Source organism: Excalfactoria chinensis, chromosome 13 (assembly GCF_039878825.1).
Source record: "Excalfactoria chinensis isolate bCotChi1 chromosome 13, bCotChi1.hap2, whole genome shotgun sequence".
Lineage (NCBI taxonomy): Eukaryota > Metazoa > Chordata > Aves > Galliformes > Phasianidae > Excalfactoria > Excalfactoria chinensis.
Window position 1 is genome coordinate 10,828,432 of NC_092837.1, and position 12,731 is coordinate 10,841,162.

At 57.2% G+C, this 12,731-nt stretch overlaps 1 protein-coding gene across 2 annotated transcripts in view; it reads right to left on the reverse strand.

The window, feature by feature from the left end:
- Window positions 1–11,656, reverse strand: part of PPARGC1B (PPARG coactivator 1 beta) — a 40,385-nt gene extending 28,729 nt beyond the window's left edge. Inside the window, exon 1 of one of the 2 annotated variants that reach the window (XM_072348405.1) lies at window positions 11,512–11,647. In XM_072348405.1, coding sequence (XP_072204506.1) covers window positions 11,512–11,595 — 84 coding nt within the window. In that variant the 5' untranslated portion in view covers window positions 11,596–11,647. Of the gene's footprint in view, window positions 1–11,511 lie in introns of both variants that reach the window. The other variant, XM_072348404.1, reaches the window with a different exon arrangement.
- Window positions 11,657–12,731: the final 1,075 nt, after the last annotated feature.

The window sequence follows — 12,731 nt, forward strand, 5'->3', positions numbered from 1 at the left end:
GCAAATGAGAAGCAGCTCTTTTCGGGAGAACACCCCAGGTTGTTCTGCTCCCACCAAAGGGTTGCTTCCTTATTTCATGCTCAGGCTGCTCCCACGGGGGACAAATCCTGCCCCAGAAGTGTCAGCCATTCCCCGACCCTCAGTGTCCCGCTCAGCAAGTGGGTCAGCTAAATATAAATGGAACAACCCAAGCAGCTTCAGCACCAGCACCTTCTCGCCTTGCATCATTGCCACCCTAGAAATGATGGCCCTGAGACGGAGCCTTGCTCAGCCTCCACTGTGGCAGACATGAAACGCTGTCATGTTGCCAGAGGCACCACTGAGACCAATCCTTATAGCAGTCACCCCAAGCTTCCAGGTTGGTCAGGGCAGATACCACGGGATGAGAGACCACTTGGGACTAACATCCTTTGGACAGATGCTCCCAAGAGCCTGCAGCTGCAAACCGTGTGCACGCCCTGCACAGAACAGGCCCGCAGGAGGGAGATTTCCATTTATCAAAAGCAGCTGCCCAAGCTCCTGAGCACACACAGAGCAAGCTCAAACCCCATCATTAAGGCTTGGCAGTGCACTGCCAAGCCCGCGGCGCAGGCATGCCCATCCACAAAGAGCGTGTGGGTTTGGCTGGTAGGGCTGCATGAACAGCTTGAGCGTGGTGCATTGGTGGGTAAGGCTGGAAGGCTGCAGCCTGCCTTCAGGGCAGCTGGGCAGTGCAGACCCTGTGGGCCCAGCTTGTTCCAATTCTAAGGCAATGCTTTTCCCAATGCAAGCTTCCCACCATCTCTCTCCTTCCTCCCCAGCTGCACTTTGGTGGCTGGACACAGTAAAACCCAGTGCTAGGACCAGCTCCATGGCTGGGGCCAAGGGCTGCAATGACAAGAAGAGGTTGTGTCAAAGGGACCCACCACTCAGCTGGGAAGAGGCACTTTGCAGCCTCTGGCTGTCAGCAATTGAACATCTCCAGCCTCTACCCAAGCCCAGAGGGTTGATTATTAGGGAAAAGCACTCAAATGAGGCAGCTCATTAAAAGCAAGAACGGATTAGTCCAGGAACCAAGAAACTCTGTGGCTGCAGAGTTCAAGAACAGGACAAAGCCGCCTTTCCCTTGCAGGCACTGTGCTATCCTGCCTCAAAGCATTGGGTTGAATGGCACAGCCCAGAGGACCATCAAAACCCTGCATCCTCCCTGGGTCTGCGGGAGCCTGGAGGTGGATGAAGGCGGCAACAGAGCTTAAAAGCAATGAGAACACGCCCTGAAATGTGAGTGGAAAATGTCTGCTCCAGCCCAGACAGTCGAAATGCAGCACTGCCTCCTCTGCTCACCATGCACTGCTGTGGGCCCCCAGCGGGGATGCTCCAGGGAGGAAGCCTTTGGGCGACGTGGGAGGAGAGGCAAAGGCAAGCAGAGTTCACAGCTGGAGCCACCAGAGAGAAATGAACCCTGGAAAAGAATCCTGCTCCATTTCCCACTGCAGGGAGGGCTTTGCAGGCGGTCTCCCACGAACCACTGGGGAGCAGCTGCAGCACGGCGCCTGGTGGCAGGGTGAGCCCAGCCTGGGTCCTGCACTGCCCCGAGCCATGGGGCTCCATGGTGAGGAGTCGGGGCTGCGCAATCGCTGCTGTGAGTGGAGGTGGAACAGCACTGCTAAAGATAACTTCGTACAAAGGTGCTATTAATAGTGATACTATAGGGGTTTTTCTGGTTTTCTTCTTGCTTTCTGCACGGCTCTCCCCTGGGACTGATGGAACAGGCCCTGCCACAACTCCAGGGAAGTGATGCTGCATGGCAGAGCCATGAAGCACAGCAGAGCCCCAGAGGCACACGGACAGGCAATGATGGCCAGCACAGGCAGCCAGCCTGCCACCTGCCATGGCCACAGGCCTGGGCCGGCTGCAAGATCTCACACAGGAGCTGCGGGCCATGCCGCCGCTGCGCCGGTTTCCATGGCAACTTCAGCACTCGGTGCAAGATGGAGATGACGGGATCAGCAGGGAAAGTAACTGAGCGGAGCTGGCATCCTCCATCTGCAGCACAGCCTCACCAGCCCAAGAGCCTCCAGGCATCTGGGTCCCCCTCATGCTGGCTGTGGTTGTCCCTGTGCCACCTCTCCCTCGCTGACAGCCAGCCCCATCCTGACCACGCACGCAGCACCTGGCTGGTGCTGTGCCCCAGAGCAGCTTTGTCACTCCTGGTGGCTGCAGGAACAACTCCCAGCAGCACCACCTCACCACACCTCAGCCCAGCCTGCACAACCTGGTACTGTAGCCTGCATGGGCAGCGTGCAGCCCTCCTGCTGCTGGGGCTGGATCCAGTTGCCACGGTCCCCAACCCAAAAGTGATGCCAGCACTTCTCAGGGGTCCCAGGCCAAGTCGCTGTGCGTGGTGGCTGCATTCCAGGCCCTGGAGTGGAGACGGGGAGGGTAGGAGCCGCGTTTCCCCCACCAGGTCCCCATCACCACCTCCTGCCCACACGGGGCCCTGCAGCACGGCCCTTCTGCACAGCGCTGCAATTAGCCTCGCTGACCCCTGAAATCCTCAGCCTCGCTAAGCAGCCATGCATTAAATCCCAGATCCAAGAGTGGAAATAGACTTCGTAAAAGGCTTATGGCCCTATTTATTACATTTTACGCATGACGGAGTCCGACAGCACAGCGGCGGTGCTGCGGTCGGCTCTGGCTCTACCCGCACGCTGCGACAGACGGACAGACGGACCGGGAGCGGGCAGCCGAGCCCTGGCGGGTGTCTGCTCCTGGCTGGCATTGAGTTGCCAGCTGAGTGCTCCAGCAGACGTGGGCAGGCAGGGATATCGATCTAGATGAAAGCTAACACTGCTCTCGGGGATGGGTAACCGTATCTGCCGCACATTTGTATTCTTCAGAGCGGGGCGCAATGGTTTCAGCCATCTGCCAGAGCAGCTCCAGGATCCTGGGGATGCTCTGGGTCCTCTGCACGGCTGGATGCTGGATGTGCAGCCTCCTCCATCTCACCTCCACATTATCAGGGTCCAATGCAGCACGTAGCCAAGGAGGCCACCACCACTGAGGGCGATGGGGCCTCCCAAAGCTACACCCACCACTGTCCCCACATGTGGCCCTGTCAAGCACGTGGTCCCAATGGCAATGTCATGACATGGCTCTGCCATGTGCCACGCGGTCAGTCCCTGTGTGCCACCAGGTATAGGAAAGGCCACCAGCAGGACCTGGTGAGGACAGACCTGCCAAGGGGAAATGGGCTTCTAAGAGGTGTTTTGGCTTGACGTTTCAAAGGGGCAGATCACACACCTTTCATTAAACAAGCTCAAGGCTTTGATGTGTGCAATGCCCCAGCCACCTAAGGACAGAAAGACCTTTGCTCTTCTTCCCTTCCCGCTGCCCAGACCCATGTCTCGCTTGGTGGCTCTGCTCCAGCAGCCCTAAGTTATCACCCTCTGTACCAGTCCCCTTCACAGCACAGGACTGCAGGTTTTCCCTGCAGCTATAAACTTTGCTCCGTGTGGTTCTCAATCTGGCGCCTTCCTCCAAGGGAAGCAAACAAACAGCATGTTTGGGCATAGATGGGCTCCCACCTCAAAAGGCAGTGAGACATCTAGAGAAAAATCTGCAGTTTGGATCCAGCGGGCTGCCTGCTTCTCCCCCACTTCATGTGAGCTCTGCAGTGCCTGGGAAGCTGTGAGCCATGGCCAGGGAACAGACATGGAGATCAGTGCGAGAGGTCTGAGCTCCCCCCAGCACTTGTCCACAAAGGTCCCAGCCCCTCCGCTGCGCTCTCGGGCTAATCCTCCCACAACAGTGGCAGCTATATTTAGGTATCTAAATGAGACCGAGAGGCTGTTTCCAAAAAGAGTTAGTTTGGGTTACATAAATACAGAGGGAAACTTAAAAGGACCTTAGACTGCCATGAGCGAGCAGCAGAGCCAAGGACGGTCCCTGCTCCCCAGTGATCTGCCTTCACTTTCTGTTGGACTTGGGGCTGTGCTCCACAGGCAGGCTGGCACGTGGCACAGAAACACATGGCAATATGGGGGAAGTGGCTGAGATGGAGGGACCCCCCTGCCCCAGGACAGAGCCCTGGCTGCTATGTTACCAAGTGGCACCTCACTGTGTCCTGAAGAGCAGCTTGCCATATCCTTGAGTGTCACTTTACCATCTCAGCATGCAGAATTTCACCATGTCCCCAGGTGGCACCTCGCCACGCCAGCACAGCTGCTCAGTCCCAGCCCTGCAATAAGTCCTCAGGGCAGGAAGCCATCCCCATGGGCAGCACAAGAGGAGCAAGCAGCTGAGAGGAGGCACCCCAAGCTCTACAGATGGAACAGCAAACCAACCCAGCAGCTCCAGCCCTCCTTGCCTGTGCTTGCCCAAACAGCTCCCCACGACCTCCCACCCCTCTTGGCTGCTGGCTTCCTTCCTCTTGCATCGACTTCCATATCCCGAAGCCTCTGCTCGGCGAGGAGGAGACACACGTGCACGAGCGTGTCCCACACACCCACTGCTTCTCATTCCAGCCCGTGGGGGTAAAGGGTGGGGGCTCCTGGGGTCTGCGTGCTGCAGTCACACGAACAGCAGCCTGCAGGCCAGCGCTGTTTGGTAGCACGCACAGCAGGAGGTTTTGCACGGAGTGCTTTCAATTTCAAAATCAACATATAAATAGGCATACATATTCCTTCCTAAAAGGACATGACAGCAAAGAACAAAAACAAAACAAAACCAGCTCTAACATCGTCCAGCCTTTCAGACTGAGAAAACCACAGAGTTTTCATAAGGCCTGAGTTCTGACTAATAGGTTTTAGTACCCAAAAAAAAAATCATGTGCCAGTATCCTGGTGGGGCCCAAATATGCAGAGAAACTTCCTTTTTGAGAAACACGGTTGCAATTGTTTCTTCTCGTTATTAGCGTGGTTAGGTCGTGACTACCTGTGTGCATGCCTACTCACAGGGATAACTGCTGCTGGCTGCTTCAAAGCTCCAGCTCTGCAGAGCCCTGGGGCTTATGCTGCTCCAGGGAAGGTTTAAAATCCTGCTGGCCCTGAGGTGCTGAGCATGCCCATGAGCTGCACACTGCTCCCGGCCAGGCTGCGGGGATGAGGCAGGGAAGCAGCTAAGCACTGCAGTTTAAAGAGAGCCAGCAGCAAGGCTAAATTTAATTAGCTTCCAGTGAAGGGCCATGAAAGTCGCAAACATTTGCACTGAGGTTGTGAGAATCCTGGGAAACTGGAGGACACGGACTGCAGCTGGAACAAAGTTCACCATGGGTGCCAGGTGAGCAACCTCTGCAGGGAGGGAAGAGCATGGCCAGCTGTGCCTGCTCAAATCACTGCCCCATTCTGCCTCCAGCCACCAGTGCTGAGGTCAGGCAAAGAATCACCCCACCAGGATCCCGGGTGGGCTCCCCACGTGCAGCCTGCAGCACTCACCCTTATAGCACAGAGACAGGGTAGCACATATCCCACATGCTAGGTGATGCAGGGCCGTGGCAGCAGTGTCCTGATTAGTACACAGGGGCAGTGAAACCACTACCCACATGTGATACTCACAGGGCAAAAGGAAAGCCAATGGCACTCATGTGAGAGTTATGCTTCACACCTGTGGCCCACTGCTGTCACACAAGTGTGTATCCGGTCACTACTGCAGCTGCAGCCAGGGCTGCTCCCTGCATGCACAGGGTCACAGCAGGCTCCCACTGCAGCACTTCCTGACACACCTCACAGCCAACTTGCATTTTCTTGAGAAAAAACAACATACGTTGCTCCAACCGACCCTGCTGGGCTAAAAGCAAAGCGAGGACTCGGTAAGCTTGCTGCAGGCTGGGCTCCACTGAGCATGCTGCCTGTGCTCTGCACTGCTCCCTGCGTCCTGACTGTGCTCAAGTGCTGCTCTAGCTGTGGGGACACCACAGGACGGCCAGATCCCCAGCTGTCATTTGCAGGAGGTGAAATGAAAAGCCCTATCCGGGCAGAAGAAACTGTGCTGAGTGGCAGCCAGGCTCCCTTCTGGCTGTGCTCCCCCCACCCGCAGCACATACTATGCAGCTGCCTCTCAGACACCCCCCCCCCCGGTGGCAGAATGCTCCGTCCTCTCCCCTCTATCTCCCCCTGCCACAGGATTTCCTCGCTCTTGATGTGCGCAAAAATTAGGAAATGAGGACTCCTCGGGGACTGGGTGGGGGAAGCGGGTGAGGGGGGAGGGAGGGGGGGGGGGAAGGATGACACCTCCCACCCTCCCCACCCCCCCATCTGCCTGGTCGCCGTGTGCTCCAGCAGCCCTCCTGAACAATGGTCAGGAAGCAAAGCCACAGCAGCGAGGAACTTTCTGCAAACTGAACCGGGAACGGAGGTGCCTGCCGAGCAGCGCTGCCTCAGCAGAAGGGGCTGCCTCGGCCGTGTCGCTGCAGGCGGCCAGCTCACAGAGCAGAGGCAACACAGGGGAAGAATTTAGAAAATGCATGGCAGTAAAGATACCGCTGCTCTGCGATCGTATTCGCTGCGAGAGCTCCGGGCACTCGTTTCATCCTCAGCCACCTCAGCACAAAAACATCCCTATCAAGCATGTGCCGCTGCGTGCCACGGGAGCACAGAAGTGTCACATCAGCCCTCGAGGCCACCAGTGTCTTTCGCACCGCAGCCCCCAGCCCAGGGAATGTTCTGTGGTCCCTGCTGGAGGGGAAGCACTGCGCATCCCCTCACCAGCTGACCGGCTGCAAAGGGCAGGGATGTCGGAAGCTCTGTGCCACTTCAGCAAGGTCTTTGTAGCGCTCCCACAGCACGCTGTGCACAGCAGCATCCTCCTACCCGCAGAGCTGCTCTGTCCAGGTACAGAGCACTGGGGAGGTGCCCAGCACCCAGCGCCTGCGGCTTTGTCTCAGGTCAGCGGGAAGTGAGATAAGCAAAGCATTTTCTCTAAGCCCCAGACATCTGCCCAGGAGCCAGGAGTGATCAAAGGTTAAGTCTGGCTACTGAATGGGGCCTTTGCATACAGCCCCTGAGCTGCATCAGTCTCACACCCCCACCAGCCAACACACAAGGCACTGCATTGGGAACCACCGGGACTTTTCAGCTCTTACACAGCCAAAGCAGAGCTTTCTAGCTTTCATTTTTCCTTGTCTTAGTTCTGCCATGATCACGTTTGATGCAACAATCTGCAGCTCAGAGCTGCACGCTGCCTTTGCAGTGGAGGCACATGAGGACAGCGCTGCTGGCACTGCAAGCATTGCCAGATCCATGCAAAGTCCGTGGCGTTTCTTGGAAGCTCCCATTACACGCATACATAAGAAAAGCCAATAAATAAATAATAATTAGTGTGATTCCGTGGCCGGAACTCAAGAAAAGTGCTGAAGAGCAGAACTGCTGAGTGATAAGTGAAGGAGAACACAGTGGCCGGACCATTACCTGGGTGGCACAGCAGCACGGCTGCCTCCCAAAGTAGGTCAGCTCACCCCACCTGACCATCTGCACCATTAACTTCAACCTTTAGTCTTTGGCTCGTGACAACCACGATCAGCACCCGCATCCCTCTGCACATGGCGCAAGCAGCAGGGCATCCCTTTGCCTGCATTCACCCGCTCTTGGGGTGCAGGTGAGGGATGCCCCCAGCCCATCTCTCCATGAAGGCAGCGTGCAAAATTCCTCCTCTGCTAAATCGCTTTCGTTCCGCCAAACCGTCACGAGAAATGAAAGCCTGCATGGGGTTGCCATGGAGCGGGGCTCAGCCGCCAAGCGGGGGCCGAAGTGGATTCCTCTGACAAATGCAGCCTTCTCTTGCCCCACCACAGGGAAAGCCTCAAGTGTTACAGCCTCGTAGGTGACCATGTCCCTGGACCTGCACACAGTCAATAGGGGGTTTTGGGGGAGGAAGGGCATCCCGTGGCCCCCCAGGACATGTTTCATTTTCAACTGACAGCACTTAAGTGCGGGAGCAAGCAGAGTTTCTAACTACAAAGAGGCTTTTGACATTGGAAAGGTTAATGTGGGAGAGAAATCAGTCTCTTTCACAAAGCTCCCTTTGCTAGAGGCATGAGGTTAAGACCTTAATTATTCACCTGTTGGAGAGGTGCCTTTCCATTACAGCATGGGAGCAGGGTAGGATGTGCAGGCAGGTGGAGGGAAGGGTTCTGCTGGGGCCCAAAGCCAGGGCTGAGCACAGGCAGGCTGCACACAGCCCTCCTGAGGGCCAGCCATCCTCTCCCTGCTCCTGCTGCACTCTCCATCTCCTCCGTACCTGAAGCTGCAATGCACATGGCTGCGGGCATCCTGCCTTGTAAGCAAACCACTGCTGACGGCCTCATCCTCACACATCTGTGCCGCAGTCCAGCAGCAACCAGCAAGGTAAGAGCCTCAGCAGCATGGGCCCGGCGACCTGAGCTGCAGGGGCAGCTTTGCCAGAGCCAGTGCCTGTCTCCACCACCCAGAGCTCAACACACACACAAAGAACAACATCATCCTGCTCAGCAAGGACCGTCAGAAATTAGGGACACGCATTCATTTCATTACTCCCAATGCCAATCCACCTGATGCGCAGCCGAGGGCTTCAGTGAGTGCGCTCCCTGCACTCATCAATGGATTAAGCTGTTAGTGGGAGGCTGAGAAGTTAAGGAGGGAATATAGCATTTCAGCTCACATGATCTTCGAGCATCTCTCCCAGCAGCTGCCTGTTGTTACTGTTTTTCCCTGCTGCACTTCACTGGGGGGTTTTAAACAAATCGAAGCCATAGAAGCGCAGCGCTCCTTGCTTCTTGCAGGGATGCTGAGGCCCATGCTCCCTGCAGAGCCACAAGGATGCCACTTTCCAGCACCTGCTGCCACCTCCCATTGCCCGCTGCAGCGGGGTTGCACAAAATGGATCAAATGGGCCCGTTCTGAGTAACTGCAGAACAAAATCACTTTTTCGTTGTCATTAGAAAGGAAAGGGGACAGCAGGAGAAAGGCACGTTTGGAGTGAGAAACCCTGATTTTCTCTGTGTAGCAATGCAGGCTGTAGGTGAATCATCGCTGTCCTCAATATGTAAATAGAGGATCCCAGGCAACCTCAGCACAAGCCCATATGATGAAGAGATGGATGCAAATACCCACGTTAAACCTTCACTGTGCATCTCCCGACAGCCCTCCCAAGGGTTCCTCTGTCACAGAGCACTGATCACCAACACTGAGCCACTCCGAAACCCACTGTGAAGGAGGGAGTGGGGAGAAGCAGTGGGGGAAAAGTCGGAGTTCCTCAAGGTTTCCACGGAGGAAACGGGTGACATTCATGATCTCACGACCTCCTGACATCGCAGCCACTTAGGATAATCTGATCCCATGCTGAAGCACCAGGGACTGTGCAGAAACAGCTTTCGGGCTTCAATGAGCAGCCAGCACCCAGTTGTAAGCAGGGCTGTACAGTAGTAGTGGGGAGGGACGTCAGCGGCGAGCGTGGGGCCCGCCTCCGGCTCCAGTTCTGGAGAAAGCATGTGACAGCAGCAGGAGCTGCCACTGCGGTTTCATCAGAGGTGAAGGTACACGAACAGCACACACTTACAACTTAGTCCTTCCTTAAGCAAATGTATGCAAATCATCTCCAGGGGATGGGGGTTATTAGTTTCTTTTTTTTCCTTCCCTCTCCTTCCTTCCTTCTGTTTTCACACCAGGCTTTAACCCTTCTACACACGTGGGGGACAGAGGGAAAATGCAATATCTGTTCCACCACGGAGCAACCACGGGCTGCATGGCGCTGCCGGGACCTGCTGCAGTCGGCACGGATCCGTTTGCTGCCGGTAACATTATATGGCCGGCAGACGGCAGATCAGCACTGACCCCATGTGCACGCACAGCACTCCCTCCAGCATCACACACATAGAGGAGGAGAGGGAGGGAAAAAGAGGGCACAAGCGCAGCGGTCTTATTTCATGAGACGCCATAAAAATGGTTTTATTTCATCACAGGCCATTTCACGGTCCCAAATTCTGCAGGGGATGCTCAAAACATGGTGGTTTCACACCAGAGAAGGATGACAATCATCAGGATCTCCTTTTTCCCTTAACAGTCCCTTTTTGCAGAAAAAAAAGAAGATTCCTTGATTGAGACGTCAAATGCTGACCAGAAAAGCAAAACGAAGCAGCCCTTCAGACACACGCTACGATCACACGAGCTCTGTGCTTGTGTCTAGAGCCACTGAGAGCACACAGCGTACTGCTGGGAAGCAGAGCCAGGAACTTTCACCTGCCTCGAGAGCAGCCGCGCTGCTGGGAGCTGTAGCAGCACTTTGGGGGACAACACCCTCCAAACCTGCCTCCTTCCTCCAGCCAAGCATTCCCTCCAGCAATAATAAATCCATCCGAAGCAGAGAACGCAAACTGCTTACAAAACCTCCTCAGCCCACTTCTCACCCTCCCTGACCCTTCTGCTGCAAGCAGCCTGTCATCAGCTCTTCGTTAAGAGCCAGAGCTGCCACCCGCTGCTCTGCCCCCAGCAAAGCACCCGCGTCCCGTGCCAGGCAGGAGCACATGGGGCGGGCACCAGGACCACATCCATCTAGCTGGTGGCAAGACCTGCCTGGTTGTGTCTGGCACACGCACCAGGGGCAAATCTGATTTACCAAGTCCTGAGAGCTTGTTTGTTTGGAACCCAAACAGCAGGATTAGTCCCCGTGTGTCCCGTTCTCCCCCCACGCACACACATACACACACACACACACGACATATTCCTGCTGTGTGCAATCCCGAAGCTAAACTGGTGAGAGAGCATGGGTTGGGATGAATCCGCTCGCTTCACAATCGAAGCTATTTTGTAATCTGGGGTTATGAAAGTGAAGGGCTGGAGGGATGATATATAACTGTAGAAAACTCTTCCCACTTGCACCGGCCTCAGCAACCCGGCTGTGAAATGCACCGTGGTGCTCCAGATCGGCCACGGCTCTCGCTGCCGACCAGATTATTGTATAGTGCCTCTCTTCCACCCCCCAAAATGGAAAAGCATGCGAGCCCTATAGCGAGCACAGCTCGCTCTCGTGATTGTGCGGGAGCTGCCAAGGAGCCTTAATCTGATTTTAATACCCAGCTCCGTGCAGGAGGGAGCCGATCCAGATTTTGGAGCAGCCGGTTCGCAGCACGAAGCCCCTTCTCCCAGCCGCACACCCCCCCCCCCATCCCCTCCATCCCCCAGATCCCAACCCGTATGCGTGCAACTGACGCTCGGCATGACTCATCCCGCAGCCCGGCTCCTATCGCCCCCACCGCGCAGCCCCCCGCAGCCCCCCCGGCGTGTCCCGCTGCCCCTGTTCCGCGGCCGGAGGGGCTGCAGCGCCGGCTTTCCGTTCGCCCCACGCGCACGGGGAAGGGAAGCCGGGAGTCCACGTGCGAGTGGTGCTGAAAGCGGGGGCTGGAGCCGCTGCGGCGCGGTGCGGCGCTGCCCCGCAGACCCCCTCCCCTAAAATCGCTCCCGAGCAGCCGGCGGTGCAGCGGCGGGGTCCCCCCCAGGGGCTCACGCCGCTCCGCTGGGCTCCGCGCCGGCTCCTCCCGCACAGCACCGCCGCCTTCCCCACCTGGCTGTCAGCGAGGTAGTTGAAGACGAAGGAGGAGAGCGCCTCGTCGAGCAGGGTTCCGCAGTCCGGCCCCGGCTCCGCCATCTTCCACCTCCGGCTGGGGCTGAGGCGGCACCGAGCATGCAGCAGGCGCGGCGGCGAGGAGCCGGGCGGCCGGCGGGGCGGAGCCGGCAGCAGCCCCCGCCCGCCGGCTGCGGGAGCCGGGGGGGGCGGCGGCGAGAAGGGGGGGACGGCACCGCGCCGCCACGCCGGGGGGACCCGCAGAGCCGCGGTCGCGCGTGGGGCAGCGCTGCGCCGGGAGGTTCTGAGCTGCACCGCCCGCGGGGGGCGTCCCGGGGGGCTGCAGGAGAGCGGGGCCGAGGGGTGGGGGTCTCGGGCGGGAGAGCTGCTCCGGGGGACGGAAAGCGGGGAGCAGAGAGAGGCAGAAGGTCTTCGGGCCGCCTTCGTCTCAGCAGTGTGCCTACAGCGGGCATCTCGATGTCACGTGTATCATTTTCTGTCTCAGGTTTTGAGGCATATGCACACTAAAAGCCCTGTTAGAAATAATTGATGACGGGACGAAAATCTCACGAATGTTCTATTTGCTTACCCTATTTGCAATTACACGGGAAGGAGCAGGGCTCCCTACTGCAGCCTGAATTAGCTGCTGCCCAATCAGCCGAGTGGCAGCACCTGCAGCTCATGGGGCTACGGCCTCCAGTCCCATCAGAGGGCTCAGTGCTGGACACCTGCGTGTCCAACTGCTGATCTGGCAAGGCCATGAGGTGGGGAGAGATGTGCTGTGTTCTGATGGCTTTGGGTTCCTTCCTCCAGCAGCCGAGCCTTGCTGCCCATCAGCATTCTCTCCTTGCTCTTGTTCCAAAGGTTCTTTGCAGACCCTTCGGCAGCAGCAGCATTGGGTTTCCCTGTGCCCCAAGCTCTGCCCCAACAGAGGCAGCACTAGGTTGGTGACAGCTGGGACACGGGGTTCTGCTGCTGGGATGGAAGAAGTGAGAGAGAAGCTACCAAAGCTCTTCCCCATTCAGTGCTGCTTTAGTACTGATTACCATTAAGGAGCACTGCAACCCAAGGCTCTTTTCACTCTGCCTCACCACAGTAAAACTTCCCTTCCCCAGGGCCTCCATTCCCCAGAGCATTTCCTACAGCCCAGACCACTGCATATGGCAGGAGGGACCCGGGCAGGAAATAGCTCTGGGACATGGGTGGTTTCCTGCAGAGGA